The sequence below is a fragment of the Amaranthus tricolor genome, chromosome 5, assembly GCF_026212465.1.
Source record: "Amaranthus tricolor cultivar Red isolate AtriRed21 chromosome 5, ASM2621246v1, whole genome shotgun sequence".
Classification (NCBI taxonomy): Eukaryota; Viridiplantae; Streptophyta; class Magnoliopsida; order Caryophyllales; family Amaranthaceae; genus Amaranthus; species Amaranthus tricolor.
Window position 1 is genome coordinate 10029329 of NC_080051.1, and position 24524 is coordinate 10053852.

At 34.4% G+C, this 24524-nt stretch overlaps 2 protein-coding genes across 8 annotated transcripts; one reads left to right on the forward strand and one right to left on the reverse strand.

The window, feature by feature from the left end:
* The first annotated feature begins 1933 nt into the window (after nt 1-1933).
* On the forward strand, nt 1934-18067 carry LOC130814346 (ubiquitin carboxyl-terminal hydrolase 8). Its single transcript, XM_057680473.1, has 13 exons — nt 1934-2239; nt 2347-2592; nt 7613-7754; nt 8392-8451; nt 8530-8625; nt 10551-10901; nt 10996-11136; nt 11251-11421; nt 14619-14876; nt 14977-15125; nt 15382-15942; nt 16644-16917; nt 17339-18067. The coding sequence occupies exons 1-13, from the start codon at nt 2154-2156 to the stop codon at nt 17453-17455; spliced, it is 2652 nt and encodes an 883-aa protein (XP_057536456.1). The 5' UTR covers nt 1934-2153; the 3' UTR covers nt 17456-18067.
* A 998-nt stretch (nt 18068-19065) lies between these two features.
* Nucleotides 19066-22766, reverse strand: LOC130814347 (uncharacterized). 7 transcript variants are annotated; one of them, XM_057680474.1, is made up of 4 exons: nt 22662-22766; nt 21965-22580; nt 21116-21226; nt 19066-19735 (listed from the first exon to the last, which is right to left on the reverse strand). In XM_057680474.1, the coding sequence occupies exons 2-4, from the start codon at nt 22011-22013 to the stop codon at nt 19455-19457; spliced, it is 441 nt and encodes a 146-aa protein (XP_057536457.1). In that variant the 5' UTR covers nt 22014-22580; nt 22662-22766; the 3' UTR covers nt 19066-19454. The 7 variants fall into 7 exon arrangements, 2 of the variants coding, with proteins under 2 accessions (XP_057536457.1, XP_057536458.1); XR_009042376.1 differs by adding an exon at nt 20714-20762 and having other exon boundaries at nt 19066-20058; nt 21116-22760; XM_057680475.1 differs by having other exon boundaries at nt 19066-20058; nt 21965-22760.
* Between the last annotated feature and the right edge of the window lie 1758 nt (nt 22767-24524).

The following is a 24524-nucleotide window of genomic DNA, read 5'->3' on the forward strand; positions in this document are numbered from 1 at the left end:
TGAAAGTCATAAAAAGCCCCTAGACTAAGAGTCATGATCAACGGAAATTCAACGAGGTTTTTTCTTTTTAGGAAATTTTACAATGATAATTAGTAAAATAAACAAATAATTAAATGTTACCATAACAATGTTGAAATGTTTGACATTGAAAAATGTCCGTTTTTTGAAATTGGCAACGGATATTTATATCTGGATTTTTGTGAAATCCTATTGCTTGATAATAGGTAATGGTTATTCAGATCGATCTCGAGCCCCTGATCCCGTTACGTTTTTGCAAGAATCGTATTTTCGGTGATGACAGTCACTCGTGTTCTCAGGATTTAGATCAAGCCCACTTCCTGACAGTCCATTATATTCCCACGTTTTAAAGTGTTGTTATATTATTGTTTTAATATAAATTTTGAATAAATACGTTTGGTATATAAAGTTTTGTTTCTTTTGCAATGAAATCGTATGTTTCATTTGCCGTATGGTTTCGATATTGACTTGTAAAGTAATAGCTGTATTTTGATTTCGCTAATAACTTGTACAGTTTTAGCCGTGTTTTGATTTACTTTGAACTAAAGGTTCTTAGCCGTATTTATGTTGATACCAAACGGTCTTTTAAAAGAGTTTGAATTTGGGTAAGATAATGTTTATAAGTGGTTACCAATTGAGCAAGGAATTTTATTGGAGATGTTTGTTAATAACTTGTATTTATAAATGTAATAGTTTGTTGGATTACTCAACAATTCAATTGTTGACGATCTTTGATGGGGCCTATCCCTGACAGGGAATAGAACCATTTTCAAGTTAGCTCTGCAGTGGAGATGATGCCTACATGTATTATGTGTTACGTGCGAGGCGAGGACTTCTTTTTGAAATACATTTTGTAAATTAGTTAATTGTAAATTAAATTGTAATAATTTCATAATATTTTTTTTTACAAATAGTATTTTACTTAATTATGTAAAAAGTTTTAAATTACTCTGATATTAGTTGCTGTGGCTATCGAGCCACAGGGTAGATTCAGCCCAGACTTCTATAAAAATTCCGCTGTGCTTGGGCTGTTTCAATTTTCATCTTTTTTGTACAAAAAATTTGCTTGAAGTTGCTAAAATTTATCCAAATGAATTTCCAAATAAAGAGTTGATATTTTTTTAGAATCATTTTAAAGTTACATTGGTGATGTGTGAAACGACGAGCAATTATTAAATATGAGAATTTCTATAAATATTCCATAAAAGTTGTTGAGAGAAGGGCATGTGACTATGAGAGTTATCTTGATGTATACTAGCTTTTGAAATTGGTGTTGCTTCTCCTTACGACGACAAGAAGTGTAGAAAGATCTTTTTGTTAAATGAATCATATAAAAAATAAAGTGTATAATAGTATGGAAATTCAATTATTAAATGATAACTTAGTTACTTTTCCGGAGTATGATTTATTTAGGGATAATATTCTTGATGCTAATTATTAAAAATTAGTTAAATTAAGGAAAAATTTATTTAGAATAATCAAATCTTTTTATAATTTTTCTACAATAATCCCACTTATTGATTAACCATGAATAATCCCAATTTTGAGGGTTATTTTCCTACAATAAACACGATAACAAGATGACTTGGTAAAACAAGTTCTATTTAACAAAAAAGGATAAAGTAAAATAAAATGTCAAAAAAATATTTTTTAATATTTATCTCTAGTTTTACTTTAATTTTTAGTTTATTTTTTTGGTGAATTACCTATTATGGCAAGTTATCGGATGATTCAAATTTACTCTAAGCTAATACCCCTAAAATAACACTATTTGTGATTAAATCAATAAATATAATTCTTATAGATAAATCATGAAAATATTAAATTATTCAAGATTATTTTTCCTTAAATTAATAAAAATCTTAACATATTATTAAGAGTAAACATAAAAATACATTATTACATAGTTGACACACTTGTTTTCTAGTTGTCATTGTCCCCTTTCCCATTTCCTATCATATAAATATACTCCCAAATCACTCCCCATTGTTATTCTCATCCCACACAAAAGTACTCCTATAAATAAATCAAATCATTTAATTTCTTCGTTAATTTTTCAAATAATTCATCTTTTTGAACAAAATCCCTAATTTTCCTGCAATTTTCCCTCTGTAATTTTTATCTTCTGGCGGGAAATGGAGTCAGCGCCGCCGGAATATTCTCCCGGCGGAATGCAAGCAATCGCCGATGACGAACAGCGAGTTTATTTAGTACCGTTCAGGTTATTTTTCACTACATTTTGATTTGATTTTATTGTATTCGATTTAGGGTTTTGTTTTGTAATCATTTTGGGGAAAATAAGAATTTGTTGAATTTATGTGATTAAAGGTGGTGGAAAGAAGCGCAAAATGCATCAACGAGTGATTCTAACCGGATAAAAGGGGTTTTATATAGTGCATCGTCTTCATCGTCTTATGGTGGTCCGATGAAGTTGATCAACAATATTTTTAGTTCGGATCTTTTGTTCAATCTTAGGAGAGAAGAAGAAAGTAGTTCTGATATTGGTGAAGTTAGTGTTTCTGGTCGTGATTATGCCCTGGTTTCTGGTGAAATGTGGTTGCAAGCTCTTAAATGGTGAGCTTTTGATCTTATTTTGCATCATTTTTCTATTGTCTACTAATATGGAACATAACTGATTGCTTGTGTAAAGTTTATATCACATTGCGAAATTAGATTCATATTCTTTGTGCGATGATGATGATTATCTTCATTCATCCTCCCTTAATTCAACTAAGTTTGAAACTATTTTCATTTAACATGCGAGCGGGATACATTAGGTACGATGATAATGATGATGTGCATCCGGATCACTAGCTTAGCATTGATTCCGTATTAGTTTCATCCATTAATACAATGTTAATAGTTCATGGCACACACAATGACTTCCTCAATAGATCTTTTTATCTCATTTAGGTCACGATCCACCGTAAAAAAAGAAATGACTCAAAGACTAAAGCACAACCTTAGTGTAGACAATTCGGGATTGAGAAATTTTTAGTTGCTCTTCTACATGTTTTAACATTGATTTGTGCTTTCTCATACATATATTAAACATCTGAACTATTTACTGTATTTATAAAATATATACTTGACTTTCCATAACTAACTAAATTACTTATCTTGGTACTTTGGTACACATTTTTTACATAAAAATAATGTGCAATGCTTTTTAGAAATGCATTTGCATCTTGATGTAAAATCAATCCTAACAAAATTCAATTCACTAGTCAAAATTCAAAGACTCGAGTTCATGGTCAATATGATCCAAGTCATACAAGTTCAAGGACTGAAAAAGAGGCAAATGCAAGTCCTTGGGTTCAAATTGGTCAAGACCAAAGGTTCAATGCTAAATCAAGTCATTGTCCAAAGATACTCCTAGCAAAGATCCCTAAAAGTGTTTCCGTAGGTGTTGAAACTGTTGGCTATTTATCTCCAAATGAGCACGTGAACATAGTCGGAAGAGTTGGTTGTTTTAGTTTCCTTAAAGGTTACTATAGAAGAGGAAGTACAAAAGATGGTAGCATATATGCTTGTGGTTATCAGCTTATTAATGTGTGCCATATGAAGAGTTTTTGGGTCTTTTCACTTAGCTTATTTAAGGAGGAATTAGTACAACTTTATAGTAGTGAAGAAGTGAAGAAAAATCTTGGTTTTGATTGATATACTCGGTTGGTGGATAGTGTAAACCATTGAAGCGCGAAACGCGGATCGGACCATCGGTCTCCGGTCGGAAACGTCTGTACCGGAGTCATGAGGATTTGCGACTCAGATCGCTGGTGATGGCAATTATATGACAATTCAACTGAAATTGAATTCGAGTAGGACTCTGATTGGAAAAAGAGGTTTGAGTAATTTGAAACTAAGGCTTTTAGAGGGAAGGGAGAGACCTTTAATGGTTTTTAGTTAAGTATGGATAGTAGGATGAAAGGAGAAGGGATTGGCGAAGGGAAAGGAATAAAGGTTGAGGCTTTGAGAAAAATGGGTTGGTAACCCGATTTAAGGGTTGTTTGAATGTGTTTGGGTCTGTGAAAAGGTTTAAGATTGAACCTTAAGGAAGTTTTATGGATGAAGAACATATGGATGAGGATTTAAAAGGAGTTTGGAGTTGTGAGATGGACTTTTGATCTAGAGATAAAAAGATGTTGAGGGATCGAAGTTAGACAAGCAAGGATTTTGATATTGGGCTTTGGGTTTTAGCTGTGGCGTATGAATGTTGATGAGTTAGGAATTGGTGTGTGATGGGAGAGATTGGAGATGAATTGTGTTAGAGGTGAATGGGTATGAGGAGACTTAATTTTAATTTTGGAAGATCACCACAAAATCATAACTAATATTTCCAACAATGCATTCAAACTTTCTTAGGGTTTGAAAAACAATGGACGACTCTTCACTCTATATACGCCAACAAGAATCAGAATTTCTCAAATTTGATCAATGATCCATTATTCATTCTTATTCCATCGGACTTAATTTTTATAATACATCAAGACAAGATATCTTTTGACCAAAACTGAAATCGCAAAATATAGAAAATAGCAAATTAACGAAATATAACTTTCTAAGCTAGAAACTAGGATAGGCAAGTGCTAGGGTTGTAACAAGGCTTCACATGTTTAGACTGAGTGTCCTAGACCAAGTGGAGTTTTGGTTTGATTAGGATTGCTTAATATGGCTATGTGCATTAAACTTTGATTCGCCTGGAATTCTCTCTTTCTTGAACCTAAGAGCAATTGTAGCCTTGAATCTTTCATCTCAGTATTAAAACAATAACTTGATCCTATTTTTACTCAACTTAGACATCAAAATTTTGACCTTCGAATTTAAGCGCCAAACTTGGGATTTATGCCATTCAGATTTGACTTCCATGGACTAGGCTTGTCTTGACAATTGATCTTGGACTTGAATTGTATGGATTGAAAAATCATCAATCGAATGAAACTATAACCATAGGCTCGCAATTAGGGTTGAATGCTCCTTGGCCTTTTTCTCATTGTTGGATTTTATTGGATTGTATCTAGTGTAGTCGATATCGATGCTTGTTCTAGCGAATTGTGAACATTCTAAGATATAGAGAGGAAAATAGAGAGGAGAAAAGAACATGAAAAACAGGAGAAAAAGAGGAAAAGGAAGAAACATAGATTTTATGGTGTAAGTTGAATATAGCATCAATGACTTGGAAGATGTTGATGAAAATAGAGTTTTTAACTTAGGTTTTTTATTCTTGGCCATTGAGTACCCTAGAAATCTAAGATAGAGTTGAACAAAAATTCTGATGTTTTTAACTTGGGGTTTTTTTTATTCTTGTGTTTTTATATGAACCAACTATCAAATATTAGGCTTTGGGCTTAGGGTTTTTTAATGTTTTAAGCCCATTTTCATTTACATTTTTTTCTTTTTAAAACCAAACAAATTAGATGATATTTATCCTTTAGTTTTTCTTTTTCCTTTCCTTTTTTTTTTCATTTGTTAAAAATTTTGTTATTTTAAGTACTTAGTTTTAAAGTCATCGACCCCAAATCGTACCTCGACCCGAAGTAAATCGTCTCACGACTCACAAAATCTCGAACCCAAAATTGTTTCGTTCCTATCTTAACATCTTCTAAACAGTGAATTGCGATTCTAATCCGTTCCGTATCCCGAATCGTACCTTGATCTTGGTAATATTGATTGTATAACAATCTTGGGATTATGTTTTTTTGTTCTTATTCTTGGGCAATTTTATTTTGTATGTCAGTACAATACTTACAAATTGAGATGGTTGAAAGTCGGAGGAATGATGAACAATCCATGTAGATGACCATTACAACTGATATATTTGTTCATTTAGCCGACCCTAAGCTTTTTGGATTAAGACTGACATTTTTGTTGTTGTACAATACTTTTTACAAAATAAAAATTACACTTCTACTTCTAATAGAGTTTCCATAAATATTCTAGATGAATTTGTTGTAATAACAAACAACTAAAAACTCCAGCAAATGTTCTCAAGCGCATTAAACAAGAATAACAACAAACAATATACAACTAGACTTGATTCAATTGGTGAATGTAAAGATTTTGTTCTTAGCATTTACCATTGAAGTAATGATACCCCTGCTTGAGCTAAGTTTTAAGAGGCGCAAAGCGTAAAAGGACCTTTTGCACCTCGTTGTGCCTTGTGCCTCTAAATTAAGACTCATATAGTGACACACAAAAAATAACCGAATAAAGAACCAATTTTGAAAATGCTGTGGTCAAACTTATGGTATGGTCCCACAATAATAAACAATAGTTCCAAAAAATATAAATGTCTTGTAATCTTTGAAAAGTAGAAACAAGAAACAAGAAACAAGAAACAAAAGAACTAACATAGGAGAAACATAAAACGAGAAGAAGAAGAAACAGAGAAATGACGCAAAGTAAATCATGGAAAAGAGTAAGAAACAGAAAACGAGAAGAAGAAGCAAGAAGAAGACGCACTAAGTATCTGTTGTTCGAATTACATTGGAGGTAGCCATTTGAAGATGTTCTTGTCTTCTCACTCTTCGATTTATTTTTTGTCTTTGATTTATTTTAGGGCAAAAATATGGTGTATTTTCTCATCTTAAATTTATTAAAAGGATAGAATTTAAGGGCAAACTACTAATATCATGCAAAGGTATGAACTCTTAATCCCTAGAACATAAATCATACAAAAGTACATCTGCCATACAAGAAGTGAATAAGCGCCCTAAAGGCGCGCCTCGTGAGTGCCTTTAGTATTTCGCTGCGCCTAGAGTCTGCGAGGCATTTTTGTCGTCACCTTGGTGCGCTTCGCGCTTAGGCGCTTTACCCTTATGCTAGCAAAGTGGTTGTTTCCGATTGACCTTTGGTGGCAAGAACCTTACCCTTATGCTATGTATTAAAAACTTTAAGCAAGAGCCTTTGTTAATATGATAAGGTGGTTTTAGACATTCTATTATGTAGAATACACCACTGGAAGGTTATAATATTATATGCTTAACCAAATTTTGCTGAATTATACTCTCGATGTCCCAAATTGCACCTATTCCTTTTTAAGTTTGTCACACATACTTTGCACTCTTTCTTTTTAAGGCAATGGTTCCACTCACTTTCTATTAATCTCATCAATAAATATATTCTCACACTTCATCTCATCCGCTCATTCTTTAAATCTCATCCAAAAACTTATTTTTCACTTCATCTCATCCGCTTTTTGTTTTAATCTCATCCTTAAACTTATTCTCTCACTTCATCTCATCTGCTCATTCTTCCACCCACTTGTATTTTATCTTATTCTTTAACTACTCCCTTCCATTCAACCTGCTAGTTCCATTTAGTTTTTCACACTTGTTGAGGCGGGTAATACCGGTTCGGTAAATTTCAGAATCTTTACGATACGACCGATACGATGCTGCCTTGTTGTTGCACTGTGTGCCTGACCTTCAAATAGAATTATAGTTTTTTAAGAAATCGTATGGTCTTGGTTTTCATCATGACTACAAACAAAAATCTTGAGTAGAATTTCTAGTATATTATTTCAGCTTCTTTGATATAAGAAAAGTTTTGATCGGTAAATGTATTGCATATTAATTGTTAGTATCTTTTAATGTAGGCATAGTGATTCCAAAAATGCAATGAAGCGGGTAGGAAGTTTTTCAGCAGGTGATGTTGATATAGCAGATGTCTATCCCTTACAACTCAGGCTCTCTGTTTTAAGAGAAGCAAACTCATTGGGAGTTAAGATAACTAAAAAGGTATATTTGGTGAACCAATCACTTATCATTTTTCGATGTATTATGTGACTTAATAATGATTAAGCTAGCTAGAGATGTATGTACAATTTTTTGATGTTTAATACAGGTGATTCTTTTGTGGTACCATGAAACATACTTGACTTAACTGCCTTAGCCCTCTTGAATGCTTAGATTCAGCTTGTTCTACATCAGATCACATGAGATCTATCCTTATTCCTTACATAAGGAAAATGTAAAAGAATGGTTAATTTTTATAACAAACAGATGGTGAAAGATTTGATTAAATTGTTTGTGGCCTAAGTGGTTAATAGTTAAGGGTGTATGGGGGCTTGACTTATACAAATATTGTTGCTAAGGCTCCTTTTTATCTTAAACTTATGCTCTGTTATCATATTCGGTCATAGCTTGGTACTAGGGTTTTTGTTTGTTTCCGAAGATGATAATCTTGGGGAGATTCAGATTATAGAAAAGTGCATTTAAGTTTTTGTTAGTGACCGGCCCCTTATGAAAAGATATTAGATAATTCAGACAATGCTAATTCTAATGTTTTAATGTGGATTTACAGTTTCAAGTAATCAACTTCTTTTTATTTATCTTCTTTTTATGCTATCTCATAATACCATGATGTTTTGATCAGGACAACGCTGCTGAACTCTTTAGACGAGCTTGCAGAATTTTCAATATTGAGAACGAGTTGGTAAGAAATGTATCTTATTTAATTTTATCTCTTCTCAGGATAAAATGAAGTTGCTTCTCATTATGTGAATTGGCACAGTTGCACATATGGGATTTCTCCGGAAGGACTAGTCATTACTTGGTTAGTGACAATGGCCCACTTCCATTGGATATTCAAGGTCAATTTGATCAGGAAGTAAGTTGTTAAAACATTTCTAATATTATTTTTGAACTACATGCCATTGTATATAGTGCTTGCCTTTGAAACCACACTTGCAAACACTAGAGTCTAGAGATGAAGTGATTATTCTCTTTTAAAAAGGTGTTAGCTAAATTTGCCATTTTGAAAATTTTGAATTCAATCCTCCATTCTTTCAAGATTGCCCTTTCACATTAGTTTCCTCATATGCCAACTTTTTCAAAGCTGGTTTTTTATTCATTTATTTGTGTGTGTGTGTGGTAGGGAGCAGCTGATATTCTACAGAAGTCATTGGAACTTGAAATCTAGGTCTTACATATACTTTAGCAATCTAACCAGTGAAATGTCCTTCCGTGAAATTAACGAGAGAATTATTTGATAAAGATTGGCTAGAGATGGACTTTTAACTATGGGAAAAGGGATACTTGGTCAGCTCTTGCTGATGTTAGTATTGTTTCATCATATCTTTCAGCTATTGTAATTCAAAATCATGATTTAGAAATAAATAGGTTGATTGCTCCTCATTGTGACATTTTCTCGAAAATTGTTTCCCCTTTTTGCATTGTTCTCCTTTGAAAATTGACCTCATTGGTCATACAGGTTAAAATCAAGAATGACTTGTTGCATGCTGGAAGCTGATTGCCTTATGCTTGGTCCTTTTTTTTTTTTTTTGTTAGCATTGTTTCATCATCTCATTCACCTATTGTAATTCAAAATCACGATTTAGAAATAAATAGGCTGATAATTTATAGAAGTCATTCGAACTTGAAATCTAGGTCTTGCATATATTTTAGCAATCTAAACAGTGAAATGCCCTTCTGTGAAATTAACGAGAGAATTATTTGATAAACATTGGCTAGAATTGCGCTTTTGACTATGGGAAAAGGGATACTTAGTCAGCACTTGCTGATGTTAGCATTGTTTCATCATCCCATTCACCTATTGTAATTCAAAATCATAATTTAGAAATAAATAGGTTGATTGCTCCTCATCGTGACATTTTCTCCAAAATTGTTTCCCTTTTTGCAATGTTGTCCTTTGAACATTGACCTCATTGGTCATATAGGTTAAAATCAAGAATGACTTGTTCCATGCTGGAATTCGATTGCCTTATGCTTGGTCTTTTGTTTTTTGTTTTTTGTTTTTTTGCTATGTTTGTTTTTGGTTACTGATTTATTTTACAGCCTTTCTTTCTGATTGATTTATGCATGCTCAATTCGAAGCTAACTTCGTTTCGTTGCGTCTCTTTTAGTAGTTATGTTATTCTGCTATTCCATCTTATCCCATGACTGGATTCATCCTTGCCTAACTCTATACAACTAGTAGAATCTTCAAATTGTATAACTAAATACACATGGTTTGGATTAGGATTCTTGCTTGCTGCAGGAATATTTTCCTTTTGTCGAGGAGTTTACCATCAAGGTTGTCAGTCATTAGCCACCTAGTTGAACCGTACGAGTCAGATGAGACTGGAAAAGACGAAAAAAAAGAAAATGTCTTGATTTGTCTATCTCCCCATAACTACTAACTACTCAGTGTGTTTATTTTTTGTACTGGAGGTCACTTTTTGTTGTTCAAGTCAGAAACTTGAGCTGTCTTTGCTCAAAACAGTTGCTTATGAATGTTAAAAAGCATGAGTGCAAGATGAGCTTACTACACACCAGATACAAAATCTTTTACATCTAATTATTTGCTTATTGGTTATGATTTTGTGTTGCCCGGTTCTGGAGTGTTATATTTGTTTGACATTTTCTTTTAGACTGTTATCTCCTGTTTGTCAAATAAATGTTTCATATTAAATATTTTTCCAAATATATCATTTTAAATATATTCTTTTATATATTAATTTAAATATATTTCTTTATATCAATCAAGTGCCTAATATTTGATATTATTTTCGGGGTTCTTGTCAACTTGTGCAGATACTTTTGGAATTGCAAATATATGGCCTGTCAGATTCTCCTAGGTCTAGGGATGCAAAGAGAGAAGAGTTCTCTGAGCCGAATGTTGCTGCAGGATCCTCTTCTAGTAGTTCTACGACAATAAACGGTAGCACTGGAAGCAGTTACCGTTTCCCCAGGACGAATTCCTGTACTTTTAGTAGCAGTGCTGTTGAGTCAGGTTCTTTGGGTTTGACCGGATTGCAAAATCTTGGAAATACATGTTTTATGAACAGTGCACTTCAGTGCTTAGCGCACACCCCAAAGCTTGTTGATTATTTTCATGGAGACTACAATAAAGAAATTAATCACAGTAATCCATTGGGCATGGATGTATGTCTCTTTTTCTTCATTAAACTTAATTGTGATTTGTGCCTTTTACTGTCTTTTTAATATTACAAAATTTCTGTTTCTATGTTTGCTCTAGGGTGAAATTGCTTTGGCTTTTGGAGATTTGATTAGAAAGTTATGGGCTCCCGGAGCGACTCCAGTAGCACCTCGGACCTTTAAATCAAAGCTCTCTCGTTTTGCTCCCCAATTTAGTGGCTTCAATCAGCATGATTCGCAAGTTAGTATTTCTTAATTTCTAGAATTTTGACTTCTCTTGTTCCTCTTCCATTACATGCCCTCAAAACATTTGTGTGCCCGGACACTCATTTGACTAATAACTGTGAACATATAGGAATTGCTTGCTTTTTTGTTGGATGGACTCCATGAAGATCTGAACCGTGTGAAGCTAAAGCCCTATGTAGAAGCTAAAGATGGAGATGGTCGGCCAGACGAGGATATAGCTGATGAGTATTGGCGAAATCATCTGGCTCGAAATGATTCTATCATTGTTGATATTTGCCAAGTAAGTTCGGACTCTTTGGGTATTGCGAAATTCTTGTGCTGTTTCTTGCTGATTGATATTAAGTTCTGTCTTGTTCTTGGGAATTTCTTATTGAGGAATTTTGGTTTAGCAATGAGTTGTGTCTTATAAAGGAAGAGAGATGCTGGGGCAGGTTTAAAATTGAACCAGTGGACTGAATCTGACCTACTTCTCTAAGTTCTCTTATTTTTCATGGAGTAGAGTTGTTTATGCATGTGACACTTGTTTTATTGTCTTTGGAACATTTAAATAACTATGGGGAAACATTCTGCTACTTTTGTTTTTTTCTGATACCCTGGCTTTTTTCCCTCCTCCCTAGCCTATTGTAACTTTTTTCTGTTTTAACGATATTCCTGGAAAAACCCTTACAAATTACAAAAGATAAGGAGTCCTGCTTGATATTTTAGCGTACTGACTCTCAGTTACTTGGCGTGACAAGAGAGAATATTGTTGGATGAAAGGTAAGACTGAGAGGTTTGAGAGATTGTGTGACAAAGCGCTTAGTTAAGTCAGATCTGCATCAGAAGTTGCTCAAACCCAGGGTGCTAGACAGCACATCTGAAGTTTATGGTCATTTATATCTGTTTGATCCAAGTCATTGGTTCTTCGTATTGCTTCTTTTGATCGGGTGAAAAGTTGGTATGTAATATCTATCAGCCTTTAACTTCTCATAAGGAAAGTCTGCTAAAAATACTTTCAATCATGAGCAACATGTGGAGACTAATACGGAATGATGAGATTTTTTTCAACAACTATAGAGACATGGAGTACTGAAGCATTTATGGAAAATGGTTCTAGAATGTTGCGCCAACATTTCATCTGATAACTTTTTTTGCACTATGTCAAGACCTTATTAATTAGCAATGTCTTATTTAGAGTGGAGAAGAAAGTAATACAAAGAAGAAATCATGGAGAAGATGATAGCAAAAACAGAATTGACAATAGGGAAAGTAGAGGAAGAGAATGAAATTTTTTGTTTTGAATTAGCTGAATGTGCAACAAATTAGCCATATCTATTAATGCATGTGGCTGCTCATTAATACACATAATCCCAGTTTGCCACATCAGATTAATTAATTGATTAACAACTTTAATAGCCTAGCCACGTCACCCTATCATCTAAAAAACTCTAAATCCCTAACAATTCAGATGTTAACTAACCTCTAATCAATTATTACAATTACAAATGAGGTAATTTAGCTAAGATCCTGCTCATCCACGCATTTCATCTTCTAACATCTTTTGAGTTTCTTCTTTAGTTGCTTGATGCTCAACTCAACTCCTATACTTTAGTATTTTTCCATAGCAGTCGCCCGTTCTATCCCAACACCAACAGTTCTACCATCCTCTGCCATCACCATTAGCACCGCCTCCCTTACGTCTTTGTCTCAGGTCTATCAAGGCACAAAATCTTCATGCCGTGAGCCTGCTTCCGACTTCCTACAACATTATCTCATCATTCCACCTTTTGCCACTACAGTCATTCCCTTCATTTTTTCACAACAATTTAGCTTTGGATTCTAGTTATCCTATAAGGCTAAAACTAACGATGCCCCACTGTGTCTTCCTCTACCACCACCCTCCCCCCTACCAAAAAACAAAGAACACTTCATTTAGTTTTTGTGCAATAGTGCCTTAGTTGAAGTTGCCATGAAGGGCTTGTACTTGTATGGCTGGTTTTGAATGGGAGGGAGTGGAAGGTGTGATGGGGTTGATGGTAAAAACACAGGACTAGTAACTTTGAAGTCCAATGGATGACTATGTTGGTGGACATGGTGGTTGTGTATTGGAAGAGGGGAAGCTGGGCAGGACAATGTTTAACTATGCCCTTGGTCAACAAGAATGCCAATGCCAGATCCTTAACCCAAAAGATTAGGGTCGGCTATATGAACCAATATATTAGTTAAAATGGTTGTCGGAACTTTCCCTTTTTTGTGTTATTTTTTTATTTCACAAGATATATATTGTTCCTATTGATATTGTGAATCTTTGGAAATACTCTGGTTGCTAATCAACTTGTATGAGTTTGTTTTAATACTTCAGTTATAAGTGCTATTGGAGAAATACTCTTAATATTTATATATATTGCTCATACATGAATTAGCAGTTAGCTTATTATTATTATGGCTTATTTATAGTATCCATATGAAGGGGTCCCATCTTTTATATATATTTGTAATTTAGAAACTTCCCTTACAATGTTTGTAAAAACAAATGGGTTATTTAGGTGTTATGGACTTCTGAGTTCAGTTTGTAGAGAGAGTACAAAATAGAAAACTGGTGGTCAGCTTTATAGGGCAATAGAGGTGTTTGGGCATGTGGTCTTCTGGTCATATTGGGTTCAAAACAGAGATACAGAGAGTGCGAAATTGGAAACCGGTGATCACCTTAGAGGATGAGAGAATTATGAGAGAGAGAGAGAGAGGGAGTGCGGTGGGACGTGCATTGAGCATCTCACATTTTAGGATACCAGAGGGTCTCGTCGTCAGCTATATAAAAAAGTCCAGATTCGGGTCGGAAGTCAGAATCGTTCACTAGGTTGGTTATAAACTGATTTGGTATGGCTTAGCTCTCTATGTATGCTAGGGTCTAGGACTCTAGCATCAAGGCTTGGGTCCGAATCTAACAATAGCTTAGAGGAATATATTGACTGAAGTGTTTGGCGGGAAAGGTGATATGATTCCTGAGTATATCCTATTGTGTTGGATGTGCTTGATTGAAAAGGCTAAACATAGTTTTAAGAGTCATGCATAAGAAGCTAATAGTAATTGTAGGTATCATTGTGCACTTGCGTGTTATCCTTTTATTTTACTTTGTGTTGGATATGGATGCAATTGGAATTGATTGGAAAATTTGCAAGATTCAAATTGGTTGAAACTTGAGTTGAGAATGATATTTGATTGTGTGATTGTGCAACTTTAAGAACCAATCTGTACAATTTACTAGGTAATAGTGAATAATTCTAGGATTAGTTTGGTTTGTTATGTAGAGCTTCAAAAATGGTACCTGAACCCTGGTATTTTTCTTGACTTTGGTGTTTCTTAAAACTATAAGCTTTTCTAATGTCTATCAAAAAATCTTGTTAGTGGAATTAATTTTAGTGGTTGCTTGGTAGGTAATACTTTTTCCATTGATTTAGGTATTACAAAGGTACTAATACCTCCTGAAAATTGTTGCAGGGTCAATATAGATCAACACTAGTTTGTCCAATTTGCAAGAAGGTCTCCATCACATTTGATCCATTTATGTATCTGTCGCTACCTCTACCTTCAACTTCAATGCGGACAATGACCTTGACAATCCTGAATACTGATGGTACCTCTGGGCCTGTTGTGGTTACTGTTTCTGTGCCTAAGTATGGGAAAGGTGTAGATCTTATTAAAGCTTTGACGTCTGCGTGCTCTTTGCGAACAGATGAGACACTTTTGGTGGCTGAGGTATGTACTATAGTCTATTGCCCTCCGGTTTCATGTTGGTGAGTATAAATTATCAGCAGTGCCATGCTTTTCTTTCTATCAATAAAACTTTTCTCTGCAGGTGTACAATCACCGTATTATCCGTTTTTTGGAAGATCCAGCCGACTCATTGTCCTTGATTAGAGATGAGGACCGTCTGGTTGCTTATCGGCTACTAAAAGCTGCTGAGAAAGAAACTACAGTGGTGTTTATGCATCAGGAGATTGAAGAGTGAGTTTTTTGTTTTGCTTTTTACAACCTTTTGTTTTAAGAGTTGCCACTTGCCAAATTGCTATTGGAATTATGTTATGTTCTATTAGATGTACTTTGTTGCGTATTTATGATGCATTGTGGATCATCAAAGAGCCAACAATGTTGTAAATTATCATGCTAATATTGAATGTTTGGTGTGCATGCATTTGCAAAAGGTCCAGTTCCATTTTGTACGAATTTCTTGCCTCATTTTCAATAAGAACTTGTATTACAGGCAGTATATCAACGGGAAAATTACTCAAGGATGGAAATCATTTGGAATTCCTCTTGTGGCTAGAGTCTCTAACAAGATGAAGGGAGCAGATATCTTTAACTTGTATATGAAGTTGCTTAATCCATTTCTCATGCCTAATGAGGACAACTTACAAGATCAGGATGCCTCCAAAAGCTCTGTAGCTGATAATATGATAGAGAATACCTCAAATCTTGTTGTTTATGAACAAACTGATGGTACTGAAGTTGATAATGATGAGGGCATCGAGGTGGCAGGTTATTGTGAGTTTCTGTTTTACTTCACAGATGAAAAAGGCATTCTTAGGAACTCCAAGATAGAAATGGATGACTCTGCAATATCTGAGAACTTGCCGAGACGGTTGAATGTCGCTGTTTCTTGGCCCGAGAAGAAAACTGAAATCTATGACACTGTTCTGCTTAGCAATCTGCCTGAAATTTTCAAGTCTGGCTTTCCGGCTAAAAGGCCTCAAGAGATTGTGTCTCTTTATAGATGCCTTGAGGCTTTTCTAAAAGAGGAGCCTCTTGGACCTGAAGACATGTGGTAAGTTTGTGTCATTAGTTAATGAGCTCTTATGGCAAAGCTAAGCTTCTCTAGTTCATTTCCTCTATCAAGATTTTATGATACAGAAAATTAGAATTGTGAAACTGATTAATGATTACTCTGTGGGTTTGGTTGCTCTTAGACACTTTGTTATAGAATTTTTAAATTTGGACACCCCCCCCCAACCCCTCGTTTTAATAATAAAAGATAGTGACCCAGATATGGTTCAATAATGAAACCCTTTGCTTGTTATTCTTGGTGGAAACCTCTTCTAGTGAAACCTGGACCTGGAGTTTTTGGTTATTGTAATTGCTTGCATGATCTTATAATTGAAAACACTCACCTTTCATAGCAAACTCTTGTACTGTTGGTGACACTTGTTAAGCTGTGGCAATTAATGAGCTTAATGTTATCAGCTTCTTCTCACTTGGTTTCTGAGAGTCGTTATAGTTTGTCCTATCCTGCTTCCCAATATACCTTCAGTGCTTATTTTTATGAGCTCTGACGTGTTGTAATTTGTGATTCTCTTCACTTGGGGTATTGTTTTCATTGCACTGGTTAAGGTTTTATATAGTGTAACTACTTCTGTTAAACTTGTAAACTTGTGACTTAACACCTTGCAATTCTAGTTTGTTGTTTTAAACAGTACTTGCCCTTTTGACTGGTGATGTAAAAGTGATTTTCTTTGCCTTTACTAACAGGTACTGCCCTGGCTGTAAGCAGCATCGTCAAGCAACCAAAAAGTTGGATCTTTGGAGACTCCCTGAAATTCTAGTGATTCACTTGAAGAGGTTTTCATACAGCAGATACACAAAAAACAAGTTGGAGACCTATGTTGACTTCCCAGTTGACAATCTTGATTTGTCCATGTATATTGCTTGCAAGAATATGCAAACGTCTTGTCGTTATGTGCTTTATGCAATCAGCAATCACTATGGAAGCTTAGGAGGTGGTCATTACACTGCTTTTGTCCATGTAAGTTTCGTCTTTCTTACATAGCTTTCTTGTTCATGCACATAAAAAGGTTCCCCAATTCCATTGATTGAATTTAGAGGTTGGGGAAAAGAATAATTTTCTGCAAAATTATTTAAATTGATTGATATCCCAATTGTTGCTTCTTCATAGATACCCATTTCAATTGTAACGAGTTTGTTTGGTCCTCATGTAAAATTCTTTTTAAAAAGTATCAGTGATTTATGTTTGAATTGAATCATTGTGCTGGAGTGATTAGAAATGACCCAACTATTCTGAAGGGTATGTCATATCTAAGTTGTGACAATTGATCATGAATCCGAGCGTTGGTTGAGACGGTGGGTAACAGTTTTTAATGCATCTCTAAGTGCTGATGCGAGCAACGTACTGAATCGACTTTTTCATTTACCATATAAACTTGTAGCATGGTGGCGGTCGATGGTACGACTTTGATGATAGCAATGTTTCCCATATGAACGAGGAGAAGATAAAGACTTCAGCCGCTTATGTTCTTTTCTATAGAAGAGTTGAAGATTTGTAATAGGCAAACATCAGCCATCGATGATACACACACTAGAGCAGCGTGTTTTTAGAAAATCCCATCCCAGTTATTTATTCTTTTATTAAATATTTACCAAATTGAAAGGTGATTGTGTGTTCTCTGGCATCATTTTTTCTGGGATGCTTGGGGACTCCTTGTCGACACTCAGATATGTCTGGGAGACCTTGTTGATCTTGCTAGGAGGGTTTGATGGATAACAGAGAAATAGCTGAATTTGTTCTCTGCATCATTTTTTCCGGGATGCTGTGAGACCTTGTTGATCATGCCAGGGTTTGACGGACAGTAGCGAAATAGCTGAATTTGTACCAGGATGAGCACCGTTCGTATCTTTAAACACTCTGTAGAAGGAACACCTCTAGTAATTTACTAACCCAAATTCTTTTTCAGGAGTAACTTAATACCTGAAGTCATTTGTTTCTGTATCTTTGATTTTCTTTGCAAAAGGGGTTGAGTTTGCTTTGCTGCTTTAGAGCTTCAAATCAACCCAAAGCAGTGTATTCTTTTTGTTGTATGCGATGTAACATACCAAGGATTAGTTGATAAGCTATTGGACCGTAATTCTTTCTCTTTTATGGACTTGATATTTTGGTATTTTGATGTGTTCTTAGGGTTTCTATTATTTTATCAACATTTTTTTATGAATAATTAATGGAATAGAATCATTTCCCCCAAAAATGACGCACTTAATTTTTTTTTTGTTGGCATGAGGATATAGATTCATTTTAAATTTTAATGAGATTCTCTGAATTTGATTTAGTGATTCGAAGAGAGAATAAATTGTATAGATTTAATTAAGAGTGTTAAAATACATAGATGAGACTCAAAAAATATGGTAAGGTAATGTTTAAAAATATAACATGATGCAAAATAAATAGAATGATTTAAAATAGCAAATAATACTAAATAAATAGGACGGAAGGAGCATTTGAAGTAAGCAAGACATAAGACTTGGTCATATACTTTGAAAAAAAATTTATTTGGGTGAATATACAATAGCAAAATTAATGGAAAAACAACTGTTAAGCACAGAGAGATAGAGAGAGAGATAAAGGTCAAATTTATATCTCGAAATCGCATTTCTTGGATACTAATAAATGGACAACTGTGTTTTACAAGCATTGTTCACATGTTTATAGATTTTACATGGAATGCAAGCTTTTGTATTTTGTAAATGGACAAAACGCATGACTATTCCAATTAAACACCTCTATTCATCCTATGTACTCTTACATCCTTCTCATATGATGGCCAAAAGAGCCAAGAGGGATACATCAATCAATTTAATTCAGTTTTATTATTGTCTTTAAGAAGAGTATATTGCATTGTAGTTTGTAGTTTGTAGTTTGTAGCATACATGGATGAATTATATCAAATAAAGATACTTACTCTAATTACATCATCTTGAATAATTTATAAGCAAAATATCCTATAAAATTATCACTGATGTTCAAGGTGGACCTTTATCGACCGTCCACCACTAATAATTAATTTCACCCCTTATTAATCTCCAATACAAATATTGAAAAGAATATTGAACAGTTGTAAGCTTTTAGGTCACTGTCAACATTACAAGTTGTGTTAGTGGAAATATAACGAATAATAATATTGTACGAAAATATTTTCTAACAAACAACTTATCAAAAGTACTTGTATAACCTTATTTGCTCATTAGTTATGTGGAAAAAGGGAAATATTTTATCATACTAGTTGTGGGCCGCGTGCGTCCCCTAAGTTACACTTTTAAGTTTGATGATATTAGTTTGAGTGATTCGAGTTTTATGAAAAAAATTAATGAATTAAACGACCGCAAAAAATAATCTTCAAAAATATTAGTTTAGACTCTTGTTAGACATAATTTTTCATTGAAAAGCAACGTAATAAGTTACAATACATGACAGTTCCAAACAGCAAGTGCTCTAATCTTTGTAGATGAGCACTGGAACATATATATTGGGATTAAGGCTACGTCATTGTTGTTCTATGCGCCCCATGTCACCCAAGCATCAATGATACATCCTACAATTTGTTGGATAGACCTATAATTGGCCAACTGAGTGTATGGGCCACAAGGTAGGAGCACAAAGGCACTCTTGTCGATATCATCATGCATGCCAAGTACCAACTTCCAAAAGAAGGAAAACTCCAATGGGTTTTCGAGATGGGTTAGCAAACATCTAGGAGCCGAGAAGTATAGTTGATACATGTTGAGATTCAATGGATCCAGAAATAGAAAGCACGGGCTCCATGGTCCATGGACACCTATAAAGGATCATCTATATGTAGATTTTATAGAATCTTAACATGCTAATAAAATCTAAAGAGTAAAGCATCTTACACAAACAAGAAATTAGATACTAAACCAATTTGCAATGACTAACATTAATGAACACAATGGAAAAAAAAAAAAAAAAAAAAGCTAACTGGCTAAAGCATTATGTTTTTATTATAATTACTACTGATTTATGCAGGCTATTAACATTAAGTAAACTATGCCGTTTTTGCATATCATTCAGCCAATGATCTACGGCAGCCAGGAACCGATTTTGGAAATGGACTAATGATGGCAGGAGCTGCTTCATAATCTGCTTTTAGTAAAGCCAAAAAAACTACATTAGTGTTGAATTCTTATCAATTTTTTCAGTGATTTCATTAGTGTAGAAATATTAGCAATTTTCTCAATTGATTCGATTTGCAACACGACCAACAACGCAACCATAATATGATCCAGCTCCTTGCTGATGTACAATTATTAGTATAAGACTTTCAAATGCATAAAAACATCAAAGAGCAACAATAGTGGAAAAAGAGGAAGAATGCACATATAATTAAACTCATATCACAATCCATTAGGATCAAACTCATATCACAAAAGTGAAAGTGAAAATCTTCAGCTTTCTCACTTAAAAAAAAAAAAACTTTTTACTGCTACTGATATAGTATAGCATATCTAGGGCAACAAAATTACTGGTAAAATATAAAAATTTAAAAGTTCTGTTTACAAATTCTTCCAATCTTCTAGTAATCGCCCAACACAAATTAACAACAATTGAAATCATTAGCATCAAAATTCAATAAATCAATGGCTAATTTGCAAAATGTAGACATAATTCACATATAGTTAAACTGTTCTAAAAAACAAACACAAAATTAAACTGTATTGAAAACAAAACCCTAAAAAGAAATCAAATGCAATCAGTCAATTGAATTTAGACTCAAGGGAATTAAGAGAGTGATTACCAGGTAAGGATCAATAGAGTCAAATCCCAATACAACTCAGTAAATTTTCCTTCAAAAAGTTCAGAAAAGAAACCCCATGAAAGAATAAAATTCATAAGTTAATAATTAAAGAAAAAACTATAATTTGATAAAAATGACAAAACTTTATGATGTATAATTAATTAATTATCAATTAAATTGACGAGGTGAACCCAAATTGACGGGGGAATATATCGTGAAGAAAATGTTCGAGGTCCTATTGGAACATTCAAAGTTGTGGGACTTGGGTGCGGTTTTCCTGCTCATCTTCATTTACATGATCCTCTTTTTAATTTTCATCAAGATCAGAGAGAGAGCATCTTCCGTGTATCAGACAATATACAGAAAGAAAATTATATTCGACCTTAAATTCAGGAGGACTACCTTTTCTTCCAGGAGATATCAACCTCAATACCCATTGCCCAATCAAGAAGGCCTTAACTTCATAAGCTTCTTGTTTACAAAAGAGGTAGGCTCTAAGATTGTGGATTTCACCTATGGATTATGTCTCTCATTAGCTTCAGCATAAAAATGGTGGTAGAGCCATTGAAGAAACATGCCATACTATCAAAAGGAAAATTATCTTAAATAGCAAAAAAAATGATTTAAAATTTTTTTTCTTGTAATACTATTGCAGCTCTATACAATACACAAAAGCTGAAACCAAGACGGCACAACACAATGCATAAGAATGACTGTTTATTCTTGTATCACTCACAATTATAGGTCATATTGCTAGTATTGCTATAAAATTCAAAGTGATATACATGTTTCCAAACTCTTCCTCCTCATTTCCTTCTCACGCGTGCACACACACACAAACATTTTTATATACTCATTCCTCTACGAATATATGACACAAATAATAGTTAAAAATGTATTGTTTTCACCGAGAAATCATAGCTGTGTATCCTAAGGTAGTAACACTGCGCTGGTGCTTGATTGTACCATATACCCTTCACTATGATTTAGTGATGAAGAATCTATAGGAATGACCCAACTATTTGTGTGAGAAAATGTATTGTGCTTGATAATGAGGTTCAAAAATATGCATATATGATTTCCGGATCAAAGAGAAATCAATTTGAAACAGAAAGTGACTATAATAAGCTACAACACATAGTCAACCATGATACCTTGAGACAAAGGAAACAAATTTTTGCTCAAAATACTATAAATTACAAAAATAAGTCGTATAAGTAAAAGCAAAGATAGCCAAGGACAGAAGGTTACCTAGAAAATCATTTACTTGCTTTGATGGTGCTAAATTGTAACAAAACATTTAGATAACATAGAATACTTATTAATCGAGTTAATGTTGCAGATTGGCACACCAATTAGAATAAATCCAGAACCTAACATCAAGATCAAATATATGCTTAAAGTAACATCATGATGGCAAAGAAATCACACCATAAAATTATGAGATAAATGATAAGCAATTTCCATTGATTAAGAGAACATATAAGATTAATAATTCATTATACTACAGCCTCATACTCTGTACCCTGGATAAATCCAGAAGGAATATATTCCTATCGAGACACAACAGGTAAAGAAATAAGGAAGCCCGAATACAAATTTTTCATTCATAAGAAACAATTAACTAATTAAAACTTGCATTATTGTTCGTTTTGATCTAATACACCGTTTTCAACTTAGTTGTCGAATCTAATATCAGGAACTTTAATCATGGGATTTGGGATTGGACGACCTTCAAATTTTGTGGGGAAGCTTTCAAAGTCAGGACCAAAATTGAACTTCACCAGACAATTGGGCTCGTTTGGAATGGTATACATTGATGCAGCAAGATAATAGCGTCCACCAAAAAGATTCTTGAAAGCAACTCCTTGACAAACACCATTCTTAAAAATAAGGAAAGATTCATGGATCAAATGTAGACTAAATGTATGAAAACAATAAAATTCACCTGTATGATCCAGTTATATCAGCAAATGCAAAAGCATTAATCAATCGAGTGATAACAGATTGCTCAACAATGAATCACTATTCAATAACCACCTTTAAACACCTGCATTTTAAATAAAAGATCAGAAAGAAACAAAAGAATATGGTGGATGGTGGAGAATCTATGCTAGGAAAGAAATATGCCTGTTATAGAACTCCATCTAACCCGGGTACTTCATCCCAGCAAGGGACTCACATCCAGAAGGGTTGGACTGAAACAGTTTATCTCAAAACTGACTCTCAAGCAACAACAAGGGAATTAGGAAAGTTAGAGAAAGCTGAGAGAAGATCTGTAATGAGCAGGTTAGGGAAAAAGCCTAGCCAGTTTGGAGTATGCAAAAGGATTGGTGCTGCAAAACCATCCTTAAAAATTCAAGGAGCAGGAGAATCTGTACGGATATAAGAGAGCATGCAGCTAGAAGTACACTCATTGAAGGGAAAATCGCCATACATTTCAAGCTTACCACCGAAATTTCCAGAAAATCAGAAGATAAGATTTTCTGGGAAGACTCGTTTTGTCCCAGAAATTGCCGCAATGCCAGGAAAGAGGGTGAAATTCCCTGCACATTTGACTTATAAAGGTAAGACTTGTCCAAATGCCCATCTCTCAGCATTCAATAATGAGATGGACATGGACAGTCACACCGATGCTAGTTGATGCAAAAATTTCATCTTGACTTTAACCGGAACTGCACAGAAATGGGTCCTAAGAGTCTACCAGATGGATCAATTGCGAGCTTTGATGAGCTGGCTGAAAATTTCAAAAGCCATTTTTCATCAAGGACTGCCAGAACAAAGCAATCCATAGAGATGATGATTATAAGGCAGGGGAAAGATAAATCATTGAGGAATTATGTTTCAAGGTTTGATAAGGAGAGTCTTCAGGTGCTGAATCTTGAAGAGAATATTTTAACTTTTGCTTTTAGACAAGGGCTGAATTCTGAAAGACCTGAAAGTGAAGCATTAAAATTTAGCAATCAATGGACGCATCTGAAGACAATGAAGGAAGTCAGGGAGTATGCACAGTCCCATGTTGAGTAGAAGATTTTAAAGCAATAACAGGGGGTATGCACCAAGAGCAGAAAGGAAAAAGCACATAAAGGGTGAGAAAGCCAGCTGACATAAGTGATAGAGGGAAGAAGCTGATCAGAAATAAAGATCTGGATGTGCTAGGACTCCATAATTATACTGAATATACACCTCTGAAGGAGTCAAGAGCAAAAATTTTCAATCTGCACAAGGATGATAGCAAATTATTAGAATTGATTTTCGGTTTAATTGTGTTGCCTTTCCATTGCTTCATTGTTTGATTAATATAGGTTACAAGAAAATATTCTAGATTACAATCAAGATATTATGATAACAATTAAGGCCTAAATATATGGTAAATCTCTTAGGAAAAGGAAACAAATTGATATTGCCTTATATCTCCAAAATTTCCTTAACACCCTCCCTCAAGGTGGAGCATCCGGAGAAAAGATGCCCAACTTGGATAATAAATCATCAAACTGTGACTTGCCAAGCGCTTTTGTGAAGGCATCAGCGAGCTGAGTATGTGTGGGAACATAGGAAGGATCGATCAAACCTGTAGATACTGCATCACGAACAAAGTGACAATCGACTTCAATATGCTTCGTCCTTTCGTGAAAAACTGGATTTCGAGCAATATGTAAAGCAGACTGACTGTCACAGAACATTTTGATGGCTTTGGGGTGTTGGACGCCCAAACTGAGCAATAGACCTTTCAACCATTTTAGTTCACAAGTTATAGCAGCCATAGATCGATATTCGGCTTCCGCAGAACTACGAGAGACAATATTTTGCT